Source organism: Lissotriton helveticus, chromosome 5_1 (genome assembly GCF_964261635.1).
Source record: "Lissotriton helveticus chromosome 5_1, aLisHel1.1, whole genome shotgun sequence".
In the NCBI taxonomy this organism is placed as follows: domain Eukaryota; kingdom Metazoa; phylum Chordata; class Amphibia; order Caudata; family Salamandridae; genus Lissotriton; species Lissotriton helveticus.
This window is the reverse complement of record NC_136065.1, coordinates 1,740,663,894-1,740,686,766: the sequence shown is the minus strand read 5'-3', so window position 1 is coordinate 1,740,686,766 and position 22,873 is coordinate 1,740,663,894. Positions and strand designations below refer to the sequence as shown.

Here is a 22,873-nt window from a genome sequence, read left to right as displayed (position 1 = left end):
TGAACTACCTTTGAGGCCCTGCTGACGCTGTCGCGGCCTGTCCAAGCTGAACTACCTTTGAGGCCCTGCTGACGCTGTCGCGGCCTGTCCAAGCTGAACTACCTTTGAGGCCCTGCTGACGCTGTCGCGGCCTGTCCAAGCTGAACTACCTTTGGGGCCCTGCTGACGCTGTCGCGGCCTGACCAAGCTGAACACCTTCGTGGCCCTGCTGACGCTGTCGCGGCCTGACCAAGCTGAACTACCGTCGAGGCCCTGCTGACGCTGTCGCGGCCTGACCAAGCTAAACCATCTTCGAGGCCCTGCTGACGCTGTCGCGGCCTGAACCCTTGAACTATCCACGCACCAGTGGGTGCCAAGACTGTCCCGCTACCCCCTTTCCCCCGAGATCACGACATTACGGATCCCTCGATCCTTGCCGCTATCCTGCCAAGAACTTGCATTGAATACTTATATAAAGATTCTTGTGAACATCCTTCCTGTGTAGTGTCTATCTGTAAGTAGTGTGATTGCTCTGCTGTTACGATTGTAGGAGAGGAGCCTCGCCAAGGAGGCCTCCCTACGGCGCTCGGCCTATTCCATACAGAGAGGTGGGTCTCGGGGCGGACAGTCAGACACCTTCTGTCTCCCCTGGGGTCGCCTTTCCAACATTGGTGGCAGCGGTGGGATCCGAGCCCACGCAAATCGTACAGCGAGTAACACGTCACTACTGACAGAGACCCACAGCCACGATGACTACTAAGGAAGCCGGAACGACCGCAGAATTCCAGAAAGACTTGTTAGAGGAGTATACCTATAAAGAACTTAAACAATTTTGCAAAGACTTGGGTATCGCTACCACTGGACTAAGTACAAAGGACGATTTCAAAGAAGCGCTGCAAACCTGGGTGGAGACCAGAGAGAGCCCACCCCAACCAAACGATGACATTGTCCGAGAAGTACCCGTGAGTACCATCATAGCCCCCATAGAGGAAAGAACCGCCAACCGGGACCCGGGCCTCTCCCACGAAGATGCCCGGGAGCGAGAGAGGAGTCGGCTCCATGAACTAGAGCTCGCCCGACTCCGGCTGGACGGAGAACTCCAATTAGCAGAAAAAAAGATGGCCCTTGAACAACGGCGATTGGAGGGAGATCTGGAAGAGAGGCGGCGGCAAAGAGAATTGGAAGAAAAGAAACTCGCATACGAACACGAGCGTGGCCTCAAAGAACTCGAAATCAAAGCCAACCTCGAAGGGACTGGCGCCACGGTAGCCCGGAACCCCTCACCGCCTGCCGACCCAAAGGTCCACATCCCGAAGGATATCGTGAAGGAATACTACAAGAATGACAATATCCAGCAATGGTTCAAGGCGTACGAAGTTGCCATGACCGCGCACCGCATTCCGCGATCAGACTGGGGTGCCGGCTTGTGGGGGAGATTCGTCAGCGAAGGAAGAGACACCCTGCTGGAGCTGGCCGACGACATAATGTCCTCCTATGACCACATGAAGGACGCCCTGCTCGTCCGGTATGGCCTCACCCCCGAGATGTACCGGCAGAGATTCAGAGACTGCAAGAAAATCCCCGGTACCACGTGGGTCGAGTACGTGAACTTTTATAGCAGGGTCCTGGAAGGATGGATAAAGGGCAGCAAAGTGTCCACCTACGAGCAGCTGTTCAACCTCATCGTTTGGGAGCACCTCTCCAACAACTGCTTTGTCGAGCTCCGACAGCATCTACTCGACAGCAAGCTAACCGAGCCCCGGAAACTCGCTGTCGTGGCCGATCGATGGGTGAGCACCCGGGTCCCCCGGACACCGATAGGAGAAACCGGTCAGGGCGGCCGGGGGCACCCCCGCCAGCGGGGAGGCGGAGGAGGACAGAACCAGAGCCGAAGTTTCCCGCCAGCCTCGGGTCGGGGGCCCCCTCCCGGGTCCCCCCCGAGCAACACTTCGCCGTCCCTGAGGAGGGACCCCCCCCAGCACGGCCGGGGCCCCACCCGAACATTACTTGCCACAGATGCCAGCGGACCGGTCACTATGCCAGTGACCCCCTCTGCCCCATGAACCAGCGTCCCGGCACCACTGGGCCTCCGACCCGCCAGTTCGCGGCTGCAGCTCTGGGAGGAGAGGGAGAAGAAGACGTAGGGGTCTACGAAGAAGAACAAATCAAGTATGAACCGGCCGCCATGGCCCTAGCCTGCCTGGGCAATAGAGACATGGTCCCCCAGGCCCCGCTACCGAGCAACACCCGAAAATACCGTCAGTGGGTCCACATCAATGGACGACGGACCGAAGCCCTCCGAGACACGGGAGCCAGTGTGACCGCCGTCCGCTGCCACTTGGTGACCCCCGAACAGATCATCCCGAACGTACGCTGCCCCGTGAGGGCCGCCGACAACTCCGAAACTCTATGCCAGATGGCCCGAATCCCCTTCGAATGGGGGGGAGTGTCGGGCACCCTCAAGGTGACCGTCCGGGACGACGCCCCCGTGGACTGCCTCCTTGGGAACGACCTCGAGAGCTCTCCCTGGGCCCAAGTCGAGCGGAGAGAGCACCTAGGGATGATGGGACTACCCGAGTGGGTCTGTGCGACGACCCGATCTATGGCGGCCCGAGCCCCGGCAGCGACCGAGGCCGCCCCGACTGAAGAGCCGGAGTGGCCCGAGCCACCACCCTCGGCCATCCAGGAAGAATGCGACTCCGAGACCAGGCCCTCGGAGCCCGAAAACCCCCACGAGCTCAGCGACATCCCCGAACTCGCCCAATGGCGCCAAGAGGGTGGTCCCACCCGAGAACAGTTTCGGCAGGAGCAGAAGACCTGCCCTTCCCTCGAGGGGACCCGCCAACAAGCCGCGGCCCAAGCTACCGGGGACACCTCAGGGTCCCACTGGGTCTACTGGGACCACGACCTCCTATATAGTGAACAGAAAATTGCCGAGCTGGGGGCCAGCCGAGTACTAGTGGTTCCCCTCCGATTCAGAGACTCCCTTTTGAACCTGGCGCACGATGTGCCCCTCGCAGGGCACCTGGGGCAGGACAAGACTTACAGCCGCCTGGTGACCCATTTCTACTGGCCCAAAATGCGCACTGATGTACATAACCACTGCCGCACCTGCCCGACATGCCAAGCCAGCGGAAAGAGCGGGGGGAAGGTGAAGGCCCCGCTCCAACCTTTTCCAGTAGTGACCACCCCCTTCGAGCGAGTGGGAATAGACATTGTGGCCCCTGGACCCTCAAACCTCGCAAGGGCATCGCTTCATACTTGTCCTAGTGGACCACGCCACCCGCTATCCTGAGGCCATCCCCCTCAGAACCATCACCGCTCCCGTGGTGGGGCGAGCCCTGATGGGGATCTTCTCCCGAGTAAGATTCCCCCGGGAGGTCGTGAGCGATCGAGGCACGAACTTTATATCTAAATATATGCGGTCCCTGTGGCAACAGTGCGGGGTCACATACAAGTTCACCACCCCGTATCATCCCCAAGGGAATGGACTTGTGGAGCGGTTCAACCGGACACTCAAGGGGATGATACAGGGCCTAGAGGAGCCACTACGACGCAGATGGGACGTCCTGCTGCCCTGCCTCCTGTTTGCCTATCGGGAGGTACCACAGAAATCCCTGGGGTTCAGCCCCTTTGAACTCTTGTACGGACACCCTGTCCGAGGTCCGCTCAGCCTGGTCAAAGAGGGCTGGGAAACTACCGTCCAAGGCGCACCCCCGGATGTCTATCGATACCTCCTGACCCTTCGAAACCAGACTCGGAAGTTCCGGGCCCTTGCAGAGGCCAACCTGGAAGCCAGTCAGGAGGACATGAAACGCTGGTACGACCAGCACTCCTCCTCCATCGAGTTCGAGCCGGGCCAGCGGGTCTGGGTCATGTCCCCGGTCGAACCCTGTGCCCTCCAGGACAAATGGTCGGGGCCCTTCAAGGTGATCGAGCGCAAGAGCCCCGTCACGTACCTCGTGGATATGGAGTCTCCCCGGAACCCCCTCCGGCCTTCAGCTGGAGGGGACGTGTGTTGGACACGGCCTCGTGGCGTGGGCCTACCCCTCCCACATGGCGGGCCCCGGACGACATCGGGCCGCCGTCGATCTACTGTCGACCCCCCTGACACGAACATTCCCGAACCCGCAAGGAGGGCCGCCCCCCTGGCAACCTACGGCTCTCCCTCTTCCTGGCCCCCGGCGGGCCCTGCTCGCCAACGCCGCCGGTCCAGCAACCATGCCTGGCCCCATCTCTGGCCCGACTCCATCTTGGGCCCATCACGTCCCGAGCACGTGGCCGCCGCCACCCTGGCCCCAGCGAAGCCCCGACATCGGGGCACCAAGATCCTCCCAGGTGGTCGAGTGGCCACTTGACAGATCCAAGGGGCGGGAAGTGCCGATGGCCCTCCAGCCGTCCCCGGATGCCTGGTATCGATCACCCTCCAGCCTCCCTGGGCGCTGGCTCCACCCCCCTGCTGGGTGTCTGGACACCCTCATCCCGGCCCCTCTGACCCCCAGGCGCGAGGGTCCGGACATCAAAAGACTCCAGTCCTATATCTGGGCCAGCCCTGGATCAGGACGGCAGTTGTATCTGGAGTTGAAGCCCTGCTGACCTCGTCGCGGCTGATTCTGATCCGAACTCTGCACCTGGAACCACAGTTGAGGCCCTGCTGACGCTGTCGCGGCCTGTCCAAGCTGAACTACCTTTGAGGCCCTGCTGACGCTGTCGCGGCCTGTCCAAGCTGAACTACCTTTGGGGCCCTGCTGATGCTGTCGCGGCCTGACCAAGCTGAACACCTTCGTGGCCCTGCTGACGCTGTCGCGGCCTGACCAAGCTGAACTACCTTCGAGGCCCTGCTGACGCTGTCGCGGCCTGACCAAGCTAAACCATCTTCGAGGCCCTGCTGACGCTGTCGCGGCCTGAACCCTTGAACTATCCACGCACCAGTGGGTGCCAAGACTGTCCCGCTACCCCCTTTCCCCCGAGATCACGACGTTACGGATCCCTCGATCCTTGCCGCTATCCTGCCAAGAACTTGCATTGAATACTTATATAAAGATTCTTGTGAACATCCTTCCTGTGTAGTGTCTATCTGTAAGTAGTGTGATTGCTCTGCTGTTACGATTGTAGGAGAGGAGCCTCGCCAAGGAGGCCTCCCTACGGCGCTCGGCCTATTCCATACAGAGAGGTGGGTCTCGGGGCGGACAGTCAGACACCTTCTGTCTCCCCTGGGGTCGCCTTTCCAACACATGGGTCCCACTCTGCAACTCTGGGCAATAGCTTGCTTAATCTCCACAACGGCCCTATCAGCGCCGGGGATGCCTGGCTTCACCTTGGGGGTGCCCAGGAGGGACCATCTCACAGAGAAAGCCAGGACGGGTTCCCCAGCGGTATACAGCGCCAGGACACTCCGAGATAGAGTAACAGTGCGCTTTACAAGTATACATTTACATTTACATTACACACAACCAAACGCACAACCACACACCCACACACCACACACGCCCACAACCACACACACAACCACACACAACCTCACACACAACCACACACACACAGCCACACACAAACAACCACACACACACAACCACGCACACAACCACACACACACACAACGACACATAACCACACAACCACGCAACCAGACACACAACCACAACCACCCACACACACACACACAATCACACACACACAACCACACACGCACAACCACACACACAATCACACACACCCAACCACACACACACACACACACACACACACACAACCACACACACACACAAACACAACCACAACCACTGCCACACACACAACCACACAACCAGGCACACAACCACGCAACCAGACACACAACCACAACCACACACAACCAAAACCACACACACAAACACACACACACACAATCACACCCACAACCATATGACAAACCTCGTCATGCTCATTAGGCACCCGCGATCACTTACACTTTCGCACACTATCACTTTCGCGGCGCCCTTTTGATGTTCTCATTCAAAGAACATCAACCATCATGATGTTGTATTAATGCTGTGCTGCTGCCCGTTTGACTTACAAAGTGCTTTCTCTTTCCACAAACTCAATGTTTGTGTTCCTTTATTTTGAGAGCTTTTAGTATTACTGTCACACACACAACCACACACAGAACCACACACACACACAACCACACACACACACAACCACACATATAACCACACACACACAACCACACACACACATACACACAACTTCACACACACAACCACACATACAACAGCCACACACAACCACACACAAACCACACACACAACCACACACACAACCACACACACAACCCCACACACAACCACACACACAACCACACGCACAACCACACAGACACAATCACACACTCCACACACACACACAACCACACACACACAACCACAAACACAACCACACCCACAACTACACACAAACAGGCACACAACCAGACACACAACCACAACCAGACACACAACCACAACCACACACACAACCAAACCCACCCACACTACCACCTACACACAACCACACACACACACACAACCACACACTCACAACACACACACACAACCACCCACACACACACAACCAAACACACAAACACAACGCACACAACCACACACATAAACACACACAACCACACACATACAACCACACAAACAACCACACACACACAACCACATGCACAACCACACACATACAACCACACCACACACACAACCACACACATAACCACACCCACAAGCACACACACAAAGACACACACAACCACACATACACAACACACACCACCACACACACACACCACACACGTCCACAACCACACACACACAACCACACACACAACCACACACACACAACAGCCACACACAACCACACAACCAACCCCACACACAACCACAGCCACACACAAAACCACACACACAACCACACACACACAATCACAGACACCCAACCACACACACAACCACACACACACAACCACACACACACACAACCACAAACACAACCACACCCACTGCCACACACACAACCACACAACCAGGCACACAACCACGCAACCAGACACACAACCACACACAACCAAAACCACCCACACAACCACCTACACACACACACAACCACACACACAAACACACACACACACAATCACACCCACAACCATATGGGAAACCTCGTCATGCTCATTAAGCGCCCGCGATCACTTACACTTTCGCACACTATCACTTTCGCAGCGCCCTTTTGATGTTCTCATTCAAAGAACATCAACCGTCATGTTGTTGTATTAATGCTGTGCTGCTGCCCGTTTGACTTACAAAGTGCTTTCTCTTTCCACAAACTCAATGTTGGTGTTCCTTTATTTTGAGAGCTTTTAGTATTACTGTCACACACACAACCACAACCACACACAGAACCACACACACACACACAACCACACACACACACAACCACACACACACACAACCACACATATACCCACACACACACAACCACACACACACATACCCATAACCTCACACACACAACCACACACACAACAGCCACACACAACCACACACAAACCACACACACACAACCACACACACAACCACACACAACCCCACACACAACCATAACCACACACACAACCACACGCACAGCCACACACACACAACCACACACAACCACAAACACAACCACACCCACAACCACACACAACCACACCCACAACCACACACAACCAGGCACACAACCAGACACACAACCACAACCACACACACAACCAAACCCACCCACACAACTACCTACACACACAACCACACAATCACACACACAACCACACACACACACACAACCACACACTCACAACACACACACACACAACCACCCACACACACAACCAAACACACAAACACAACGCAAACAACCACACACATAAACACACACAACCACATACACAACCACACACACAACCAAACGCACAACCACACACACACACACCACACACGCCCACAACCACACACACACAACCACACACACAACCACACACACATACAACCACACACTCACAACACACACACAACCACCCACAACCACCCACACACACACAACCAAACACACAAACACAATGCACACAACCACACACATAAACACCCACAACCACACACACACCCACACACACAACCAAACGCACAACCACACACACAAACGCCCACAACCACACACACACACAACCACACACATACACACAACCACACACGCACAACCATGCACACACAACCACACACACAACCACACACACACACACAACCACACATAACCACACAACCACGCAACCAGACACACAACCACAACCACACACACACACACACACAATCACACACACACAACCACACACACAACCAAACACACACACAGAACCACACACACACAACCACACACACCCAACCTCACACACAACCACACACACACACACACAACCACACACACAACCACACACAACCACACAACCAGGCACACAACCACGCAACCAGACACACAACCACACACACACACACAACCACACACTCACAACACACACACAACCACCCACACACACACAACCAAACACACAAACACAACGCACACAACCACACACATAAACACACACAACCACACACATACAACCACACAAACAACCACACACACACAACCACATGCACAACCACACACATACAACCACACCACACACACAACCACACACATAACCACACCCACAAGCACACACACAAAGACACACACAACCACACATACACAACACACACCACACACTTCCACAACCACGCACACACAACCACACACGCAACCACACACACACAACAGCCACACACAACCACACAACCAACCCCACACACAACCACAGCCACACACACAACCACACACACAACCACACACACACACAATCACACACACCCAACCACACACACAACCACACACACACAACCACACACACACACAACCACAAACACAACCACACCCACTGCCACACACACAACCACACAACCAGGCACACAACCACGCAACCAGACACACAACCACAACCACACACAACCAAAACCACCCACACAACCACCTACACACACACACAACCACACACACACACAATCCCACCCACAACCATATGGGAAACCTCGTCATGCTCATTAAGCACCCGCGATCACTTACACTTTCGCACACTATCACTTTCGCTGCGCCCTTTTGATGTTCTCATTCAAAGAACATCAACCGTCATGTTGTTGTATTAATGCTGTGCTGCTGCCCGTTTGACTTACAAAGTGCTTTCTCTTTCCACAAACTCAATGTTTGTGTTCCTTTATTTTGAGAGCTTTTAGTATTACTGTCACACACACAACCACAACCACACACAGAACCACACACACACACAACCACACACACACACAACCACACATATACCCACACACACACAACCACACACACACATACACATAACTTCACACACACAACCACACACACAACAGCCACACACAACCACACACAAACCACACACACACAACCACACACACAACCACACACACAACCCCACAAACAACCATAACCACACACACAACCACACGCACAGCCACACACACACAACTACACACAACCACAAACACAACCACACCCACAACCACACACAACCACACCCACAACCACACACAACCAGGCACACAACCAGACACACAACCACAACCACACACACAACCAAACCCACCCACACAACTACCTACACACACAACCACACAATCACACACACAACCACACACACACACACACAACCACACACTCACAACACACACACACAACCACCCACACACACACAACCAAACACACAAACACAACGCAAACAACCACACACATAAACACACACAACCACATAAACAACCACACACACAACCAAACGCACAACCACACACACACACACCACACACGCCCACAACCACACACACACAACCACACACACAACCACACACTCACAACACACACACAACCACCCACAACCACCCACACACACACAACCAAACACACAAACACAATGCACACAACCACACACATAAACACACACAACCACACACACACCCACACACACAACCAAACGCACAACCACACACACACACCACACACGCCCACAACCACACACACACAACCACACACATACACACAACCTCACACACACAACCACAGCCACACACACACAACCACACACACACAACCAGGCACACACAACCACACACACAACCACACACACACACAACCACGCAACCAGACACACAACCACACACACACACACACAATCACACACACACAACCACCCACACAACCAAACACACACACAGAACCACACACACACAACCACACACACCCAACCTCACACACAACCACACACACACACACACAACCATACACACAACCACACACAACCACACAACCAGGCACACAACCACGCAACCAGACACACAACCACACAACCATAACCACCCACACAAACACGCACACACACAACTACTCACACAACCATACACACACACAACCACACACACAACCACACACATACAATCACAACCACACCCACACAACCACACACACACGACGACACACACAACCACACACAACCACACAAACAAACCACACACAACCACACACACACAACCACATGCACAACCACACAATCACACAATCACACACACAACCACACACAACCACACACACAACCACACACACCACACACACACAACTACACACACACCACACACACACACAACTACACACACACACAACCACACATACAACCACACACATAACCACACACAACCACACACATACAACCACACAAACAACCACACACACACAACCACATGCACAACCACACACACACAACCACACACATACAACCACACCACACACACAACCACACACATAACCACACCCACAAGCACACACACACAACCACACATACACAACACACACCACCACACACACACACCACACACGCCCACAACCACACACGCCCACAACCACACACACACAACCACACACACAACCACACACACACAACCACACACACACACAACCACACACTCACAACACACACACAAACACAATGCACACAACCACACACATAAACACACACAACCACACACACAACCACACACACAACCACACGCACAACCACACACACACACCACACACGCCCACAACCACACACACACAACCACACACACAACCACACACATACACACAACCTCACACACACACACACCACAGCCACACACACAACCACACACACAACCACGCACACATAACCACACACACAACCACACACACAACCACACACACACAACCACACATAACCACACAACCACGCAACCAGACACACAACCACCCACACACACACACACAATCACACACACACACAACCACCCACACAACCAAACACACACACACAACCACACACACAACCACACACACAACCACTCACACAACCATACACACACACAACCACACACACACAATCACAACCACACCTACACAACCACACACACAACGACACACACAACCACACACACACAACCACATGCATAACCACACACACAATCACACACACCACCACACACACAACCACACACACAACCACACAATCAACCACACACACACCACACACACAACTACACACACACCACACACACACAACCACACATACAACCACACACATAACCACACACAACCACACACATACAACTACACAAACAACCACACACACACAACCACATGCACAACCACACACACAACCACACACATACAACCACACCACACACACAACCACACACATAACCACACCCACAAGCACACACACAAACACACACACAACCACACATACACAACACCACACACACACACACGACCACAATCACACACATGACCACAATCACACACACAACCACACACACAGCCACACACACACAGCCACAACCACACCCACAATCACACAGCCACACACACAACCACACACACACACACAACCACCCACACCACTACACACACACACAACCACACACACACACAACCACACATACACACGACCACACACAACCACTCAACGACACACACAACCACAACACACAGCCACACACACAGAGCCACACAAACCACAATAACACACAACCACACACACACAACCACACACCCAACCACACACACACACAACCACACATACAAACAACACAACCACACACACAAGCACACACACAACCACATATACAACTACACACACACAGAACCACACACACCCAACCTCACACACAACCACACACACACACACACAACCACACACACAACCACACACAACCACACAACCAGGCACACAACCACGCAACCAGACACACAACCACACAACCATAACCACCCACACAAACACACACACACACAACCACCCACACACACACAACCACACACAACCACACACACACAACCACACCCACACAACCACACACACACGACGACACACACAACCACACACAACCACACAAACAAACCACACACAACCACACACACACAACCACATGCACAACCACACACACACACACAATCACACACACCACCACACACACAACCACACAAACAACCACACACACCACACACACACAACTACACACACACCACACACACACACACACTCACAACTACACACACACACAACCACACATACAACCACACACACAACCACACACATACAACCACACAAACAACCACACACACACAACCACATGCACAACCACACACACACAACCACACACATACAACCACACCACACACACAACCACACACATAACCACACCTACAAGCACACACACAAACACACACACAACCACACACCACCACACACACACCACACACGCCCACAACCACACACGCCCACAACCACACACACACAACCACACACACAACCACACACACACAACCACACACACAACCACACACACACGCAACCACACACTCACAACACACACACAAACACAATGCACACAACCACACACATAAACACACACAACCACACACACAACCACACACACAACCAAATGCACAACCACACACACACACCACACACGCCCACAACCACACACACACAACCACACACACAACCACACACATACACACAACCTCACACACACACACCACAGCCACACACACAGCCACACACACAACCACGCACACATAACCACACACACAACCACACATAACCACACAACCACGCAACCAGACTCACAACCACCCACACACACAATCACACACACACAACCACCCACACAACCAAACACACACACACAACCACACACACACAACCACACACACAACCACACACACCCAACCACACACACAACCACACACACAACCACACACACAACCACACACAACCAGGCACACAACCACGCAATCAGACACACAACCACACAACCATAACCACCCACACACACACAACCACCCACACACACACAACCACCCACACAACCATACACACACACAACCACACACACACAACCACACACACACAATCACAACCACACCCACACAACCACACACACGACGACACACACAACCACACACACACACAACTACATGCACAACCACACACACAATCACACACACAACCACACACACAACCACACAAACAACCACACACACACCACACACACACGCAACTACACACACACCACACACACACACAACCACACACATAACCACACACAACCACACACATACAACTACACAAACAACCACACACACACAACCACATGCACAACCACACACACAACCACACACATACACCCACACCACATACACAACCACACACATAACCACACCCACAAGCACACACACAAACCCACACATACACAACACACAACACCACACACACACACGACCACAATCACACACATGACCACAATCACACACACAACCACACACACAGCCACACACACAACCACACCCACAATCACACACAACCACGCACACACACAACCACACACACCACTACACACACACACACAACCACACACACACAACCACACATACACACAACCACACACAACCACTCAACGACACACACAACCACAACACACAGCCACACACACAGAGCCACACGAACAACCACAATAACACACAACCACACACACACAACCACACATAACCACACACCCAACCACACACACACACAACCACACACAACCACACATACAAACAACACAACCACGCACACAAGCACACACACAACCACATATACAACTACACACACAAACACAACCACACACACAAGCACACACACAACCACATATACAACTACACACAACCACACATAACCACACACAACCACCCACAACCACACACAACCACCCACAACCACACACACAACCACACACACACAACCACACACAACCAGACACACAACCACACACGCAACCAGACACACAACCACATGCACAAGCACAACCACACGCACAAACATGCAACCATACCACACACACAACCACACACACATACACACAACCACAAAGACAACACACACAACCACACACACACGACCACAATCACACACACAAACACAATCACATACACAACCACACACACGACCACACACACAGCCACAACCACACCCACAATCACCCACACACACAACCACACACAAACACACACACAACCACACACATACAACCACACACACAACCACACACGCACACGACCACACACAACCACACAACCACAACACACACAGCCACACACACACAATCACACACACAACCACATACACACACAGCCACAACTACACACAGCCACAACTACACACACACAGACACACACACATAACCACACACACACACCACCACACTCACAACCACACATACCACCATACACACAACCACACACAACACCACACTCACAACCACACATACCACCATACACACAATCACACATACCACCACACACACAACCACACCACAACTGCTCACACAACCACACACACACACCCACACACAACCACACACACAGCCACACACACACAACCACAATCACACACAACCACACGCACACACAGCCACAACCACACACACATAACCACACACAACCACACACACAACACCACACGCGCAACCACACATACCACCATACACACAACCACACATACTACCACACACACAACCACACCCACAACCACACACACACAACCACACACAACCACAACACACACAGCCACACAACCCCACATACAAACACAACCACACACGCAACCACAAACACAACACACAACCACACACACACAACACACAACCACACACACACAACCACACACACAAACATACACACAACACAACCACACACAACACAACCACACACACACAAACAAAACCACACACACAACCACACACACACAACCACACACACAACCGCAAACAACCACCCACAACCACACACACAACCACACACAACCACACACAACCTTACACATGCAAACACAACACTCAATCACACACACAACACACATAACCACACATACAACCATACACACACAACACAACCACACACAGCACAACCACACACAACCAAACCACACACACAACCACACACTCACAACCACACACTCACATACCACACACACAATCACACACACAATCACACACACAACCACACACACACAACCACAACACACAACCACACACACACCCACAACACAACCACATGCAACCACACACACCACCACACATACAACCAAACACATAACCACACACTGCCAAAACCCAACCACACACAAACACACCCAACCACACACAACCACACACACACAACCACACACACACAACCACACACACAACCACACACTACCACACACACAATCACACACGCACAACCACACACACACACATACAACCACGCACACAACCACACACACACAACCACGCACACACACACATACACACAACCACACCCAACCACACATACACCCAACCACACACACAACCAAAAAACACAACACACAACCACACACACACGACCACAATCACACACGACCACAATCACACACACATAGCCACAACCACACCCACAATCACACACACAACCACACACACATAACCACACACAAACACACCCACAAACACACACAACCACACACACAACCACACATACACACAACCACACACACAACCACAACACACACAACCACACACACAGCCACACACACACACAACCAGAATCACACACGCAACCACACACACACATACAGCCACACCCACACACATACAGCCACACCCACAACCACACACAACCACACACATAACCACACACATAACCACACACAACCACACACACAACCACACATACCACCACACACACAACCACACACAGCCAACCACACACAACCACAGCAACACACACAACCATAGCAACACAACCATAACCACAAACAACACACACACAACCACGCACACACAACCACTCACACACAACCACACACACACAACCCCCCACACACACAGCCACACACACAAACACACACAACCACACACAACCACACACACAATCACACACACAACCACACAAACACACACACAACCACAGCCACATACCCACACAACCACACACACAACCAACCACACACACAACACCACACAAACACAACACTCAACCACACACACAACACCACACACAACCACAGCCACACACAACCACACTCACAGCCACACACAACACAACCACACACACAACCACTTACACAACCACACACACAACACAACCACACAGAACACAATCACACACAGAACACAACCACTTACACAAACACACACAACCACACCCAACCGCTCACAAAACCACACAGACAACCTCACCTGCACCCACATACAAACACACCCGCACACTACCACAAAACACACAACCACACACACACAGCCACACACACAACCACACACACATGCAACCACACACACAACCACACATACAACCAGACACACAGAACCACACAACCACACACACAACCTCACACACAAACACACACACTCAACCACACACACAACCACACACACAACCACACATACAACCACACACACAACCACACACACAACCACACACAACCACACACACACACACACCCAACCACACACACCCAACCACACACACACAACCACACACACAACCGCACACACACCACACATACAAAACCACAACCACACACACAACCACACACACAACCATACACACAAGTACACACACACAAACACACATAACCACACACACAACCACACACAACCACAACCAACCACACATCCACACACACACACAACCACACACACAACCACACACAACCACACACAAGCATACACACACACACAAAACCACACACACACAACCACACCAAGCAATGGCATAGCCAATAGGTCTTGCCTTTGGGACCTTATATGTGTTTAGCCACGCAACAGTTGATGTAGTTGCACCAAGGATATTGTGCTGCATAACTAAATACTTAGAAGGTCCCAAAAGCGAGACCTATTGGCTATGCCAATGCTTGTTTTCAGTTGGTACGAGATTAGTATGGTTTGAAAGAAAGCAGGACTTCAACAGGATGCAGGTTGCGATGCTGGCCCTGGTTCGGAGCCTGGATTGGTGCGAGGAGAGCAGGCCTGGGCATGAGCCTCCGGTATATTTCTGCAGTTTGCTTTAAGCTGTCGAAGCTGTGGAGCCAGATGCTCCCCGGTGCCTGCGTTCATAGTGCGCAAAAATAAGATAATAAAATGAAGCGCGGCCTGATGCATAGTAGAGTGGTTTCTTCTGCTGGGGCTAGTCATGCCCTCCCCAAAGCTGTTTCCTGCCCTGTGTCCCAGCTGGGTAGATGTTGCTAGGTGTCAGGGTTGTAGGACCTTTGCCTTGCCTGTGCTTGCTGGCAGTTCAGGGTAGGGGCGGATTGTAGGTGGCAGCTGGTGGCTTAGCCCGAGAGTCTGTGAGTATGTGGCCCAGAGCTGTAGGAGAGCTAGAGAGAGTTCCAAGGAGGTGCGGCCGCTGCTATGCCCCCTTCCGCCACTTACCTAATACTGTTCTTCTGCTATGCACCCCCATCCCCCGCCACTTAACTACTGCTGCTCTTCCTCTGGTCCCCCAGGCTTCAGCGGGGATTTGATGGGTTAATCCTAATCAATTCATTATGCGGGAGGAGGGGAAGCCCCTCGGGAGATGAGGGAGAAAGGGGGGGACCCGAGCGGGAGCACTCGGGATCGCTGCACCCCACCTAGCCGGGCCGCTTCTGCGGAAGATCTGGGCTCACACTCTACGATGACCAGTACGGCGATGCACTTGGTTCCCTACCAGATTCCCCAATCCTTGGCCCTTGTTCTTTGGCGCTCTGGACGTCAATCACCTTCCTCCTCATTGTCCTCCCGGCCGTTCTGTTCCAGCACTGCTCTGTGTTCGATTTCCGCTTCTGACTTCCAATCAGGGAATTGTATTCATAGCTGTAGTATGAGTAATATTGATCAGATGTCTGAGTAAAACATCTAGTTAAGAGGAGAACGTGCATTCTGTGGGTCATTATAAGGTTTACTGTGCGATGGCTAGGAAGGGCCCAGTTACAGATCCAACTAGTCTTCAAAAGGAAAGCTTTCAGCTGGAATATTGCTGGTGCTAGGACTCCATTAGAAACTAAAGTGAGTCCTCTTTGGCCCATCAAACACACAAAAAGTGCTGAGAAGATGCTTGTAATAAGTCTAGCCACTGGCAATCGCTTGGGGTAGCATTCCAACCCATCATTCCTTTGCTCACCATGCCACCTCAGATTAGACCCAGCCATATGTAAATCATTCTTCGGTAGGAACAGTCCAGCCCAAACTGGCAAGCCAGGTCCTCTATGAATGTAAAAACATTTTGTCTTAAACAAAATAACAGTAGCTGGGCTTTCCCCAGAGTTCAAGGCTTTATACATGCTGTGAGGGGAGCAAAAATTCCTATAGATGTGTTACTTGCCAGACATCCCTCTGTGTGATGCTGCATAGATTGTCTAGAGGACAGCCATAGCACGCCAACACAACCTCAACATCATCTCCTACGCCGACGACACCCAGCTGATCCTCTCCCTCACCAGAGACCCCGACACCGCCAGAACCAGCCTACAGGAAGGGATGAAAGACGTCGCCGAGTGGATGAAAAACAGCCACCTGAAACTGAACTCAGACAAGACGGAAGTCCTCATCCTGGGACCATCGCCCTCCGCCTGGGACGACTCCTGGTGGCCCCCCGCCCTGGGCACCACCCCCAGGCCAACAGACCACGCACGCAACCTGGGCTTCATCCTGGACTCCTCCCTCTCGATGACCAGACAAGTCAACGCCGTCTCCTCATCATGCTTTCACACCCTACGCATGCTCGCAAGATCTTCCGATGTATCCCGACCGAAACCAGGAAGACGGTCACCCAGGCACTCGTCACCAGCCGACTGGACTACGGAAACACCCTCTACGCCGGAACCACAGCCAAGCTACAGAAAAGACTCCAACGCATCCAGAACGCCTCCGCCCGACTCATCCTGGACATCCCCCGACGCAGCCACATCTCCGGCCACCTGAGGGACCTGCACTGGCTCCACGTCAACAAGAGGATCACGTTCAGGCTCCTCACCCACGCACGCAAGGCTCTCCACGACCTGGGCCCCAAGTACATCAACGACCGCCTGACCTTCTACACGCCCACCCGCCAGCTACGATCTACTAGCCTCGCCCTCGCCGCCGTACCACGCATCCGAAGAGCCACCGCCAGAGGAAGATCCTTCTCCTACCTGGCGGCCAAGACATGGAACTCCCTCCCCATCCACCTTCGGCTGCCCCAGGACCATCTCGCCTTCAGGAGACAACTCAAGACCTGGCTGTTCGAGCAGTAGCGGACCCCTTCCCCCAAGCGCCTTGAGACCCTTCCGGGTGAGTAGTGCGCTATACAAGTGCTATGATTGATTGATTGAGAGGATCTGGTAAAACATCTTTCCAGCTAAAGGGAGATACTATCTATCTAAAACCAGGCCAATGGTGGGAAGATGGGACAAACAAAACGTGCTACTAGGTTTAAAATTGATAAACATGGCTCACCTTCCAGAGCAGCTACTCTGAAGGAGGTGTGAGAGCAACCAAGAATTGGCTACAGGAATATCCATGTCAGATAGGCAGAGTAGCGTTTGTGAGTTTGATATTCAAATGACGACTCACCACCAATGGAAATCAGGAAAGTCCACATGTGGTCAGCTAATTTGGATTCGAGGATTGATGGGTCTGGCAGTCCAAGCAAAAGTAGCTTTGTCCTGTGGTGGGTCTGAAGGCATCCAGTCACCCCTTTGTCTCCTACAAAGACGGTATCTACACCTCACATGTACACAACGTGACAGTAGAAAAATCTTCTTACATATGTACATGGGCAAGTGAGGGATTTCAGTCGGTGGGAACTGAGTGGATTTGATATAGAGATAAAAAACCCTCCTCAGTGGACTCTGGATTGTCGAGCCTATTGAGTGAAAAAACTGTCACGAACAACCAAAGTAGAAAGGCACAGCTGACTGAAAAATCTATATGTTTGGCCCTACATAATTCTGCCTTGGCCATGGTGGGACGCCATCTATCTGGATCCTCCCCATCTCACCAGGCGCTTCATGAATTTGTAGCGCTCACAACCTTCACAAGGAATGTTCACCTGCTTGCGCGATCAATGGCTTATACTGCGCCTCACCTGGGAGGAAGTATGAGCCATGTCACAGGTCTTGCTGCTCCCCTAGCCTGCTGGAGCAGGCCCACGACAAGATGTGGTCTAGAGGAGAGCAGCCGCTCGTAAAGGGGTTTATAATAGCCTCAGGGCCTTGGGTAAGAGGTCTGGACCTTGAATGTAATGAAGCAAGTGCATCATATTTTGAACATGCACCACATTAAACTAAATTTTGTTTCCTTTTTACAATATCTTCTTAATAGAAAGGAACACTCAGTGTACACCGTGACTTCCACATACCAGTAATACTTGTATTTGTCTTTTCAGGTGCAGCAGCGAAGACAAGAACTGGAGCAGGTGTTTGGGATTCGCCTTACCTAATGAACACTCGAAAACTGTATTTGTATTCTTTCAGATTGTAAACCTTTGTGTTTCCAAAGATCTAAGTGTCACGGTACATTTGTTAAATTAACGTTCTAAGCTGAAACAATTCAGCACTTACTAGTGGCAGCTTAGTACTAAAACAGAGTTGGGACCACCGTAATGCAGAAGCTCTTCATTACATTCCACAGCCTAGGTCAGACAGGCCTTCTCAGGAACCTCCTTTAGGAATCTATAGGGAAGTGAATTAATAACCAGTGAGCCAATTGGTTTACAGTGGGGCTTCCATCCTTTAAAAGAACCTGTACATTCTCCGGCTACTTAATGTACTGGCTGCTTGTTCTTCCACACGGCGTCTCCTCAAAATAAGATTAAATGAGTTGGTGGTCTATTTTTATAAACAGCAAAATAACCGCTTTGTTTTATCTTGAACATATCTTCTGCAGAAGACCTTGTTACTCAGCTCAATGGTAGTCATTAAGAACGAAAGGTCATAGAAAGCGTTTGTCAGTATAAATCCCTGGGCAAAGAGCTTTGCATTACGCCCTTTATCTATGACGGGCTGTGTAAGAGAAGGAGAAATGCTAACCGTCTAAGATCTCATCAGTGATTACTGAAAATCTCAGAAATATTTGAAAAGTGTATCACACAAATAGTGGATGCAGGACTCTCCCTTCTGCTTGAGTGAACCACCTGAGTTACAAAGCACAGAACTATGTATGAATGCGCTTCAATGAACTCTTCGGTGTCGTAATCATGACTTGAAAGACCGTCCATGTTTTGCATCCCGGCTGCCTGTCGAATTCTTTGGATTAGCCGTCATACATGTTCAATGACAATTTTGACAACGATCAGTTAACTGTTTTGGAGTGAGCTTGAACACCTTTCTAACGGGCCTACTGAACAAGTGTTCCAGAGTGTGACATGCATCTTTTTTTTTAGTTCTGCCAGATCCTGTAAAAATCTATGGTCAAAAGGTAATACAATTCCTCTATCTTAATGTCCTAAAACAATAATTTTAAAAGTCCCTTTTATCAATGTTCTGGTGGCGATATCCCCTTCTTATTTACCAGGCGGCGTTAAGCCACTTAATGTGGCTTTGCGCCGTCTTGTAAATAAGGCCCCTTTTCGTGCTTCACTTAGCGTGAAAAGGGCATGATGTGGGTGCTCTGCCGCAACACCCATTGCTTTTTGATGCTGTCCTATATTTACAAGGCTTGTGCAGTGCCAAAAACTAAGGCCAGGCTGTACCTTGTCTTAGTCTGGCAACATGAGGAGAAATGAATAATTTCTCCTCGTTTTTTGCTCTTTCCATGTGTGCTGCATTCTGTAGCACAAATAGAAAGAGCAAAGTGCCTTCCCTTCCTGCACATAAACAATCGACCCTGCAGTGCAGGCACCCTTGCAATTTTGCGCACGGGTGCCTGCACTGGCGCTAGGCAGCTTTATTAGCTCCAGCAATAAGAGAAACACAGTGGTGCACCATATTATTGTAAATTCAGTGCATCCCTGCATTTTTAAAATGTCGGAGTGCGGCGTTACCAATTTTGGCATAACACCATGCCACAACACTTTGTTATAAATGTCCCTGGGAGTTTTTTTAAACGTAAAGTGGCTCTGTGCTGGAGAAGTTCACATTTATAGCAATCCAGTTAGTGAAAGAGGACGCAGAGGGTCCTTGGTAGAGGTTGCAAAAAAGCATGAGCTATAATCACAATGTGTGCGCCACGCAGTTTTGCTGTCATGAGCCTGGTAATGTAAAATACATTGCAGTGTTTTG

At 51.5% G+C, this 22,873-nt stretch overlaps 1 protein-coding gene across 1 annotated transcript in view; it reads left to right on the top strand.

The window, feature by feature from the left end:
- SMARCD2 (SWI/SNF related BAF chromatin remodeling complex subunit D2) overlaps positions 1 to 21,153 on the top strand; it is a 756,802-nt gene extending 735,649 nt beyond the window's left edge. The window contains exon 13 of the mRNA XM_078645026.1: positions 21,040 to 21,153. Within this exon, the coding sequence (XP_078501152.1) occupies positions 21,040 to 21,093 (54 nt within the window). The 3' untranslated portion in view covers positions 21,094 to 21,153. The remainder of the gene's footprint in view (positions 1 to 21,039) is intronic.
- Positions 21,154 to 22,873: the final 1,720 nt, after the last annotated feature.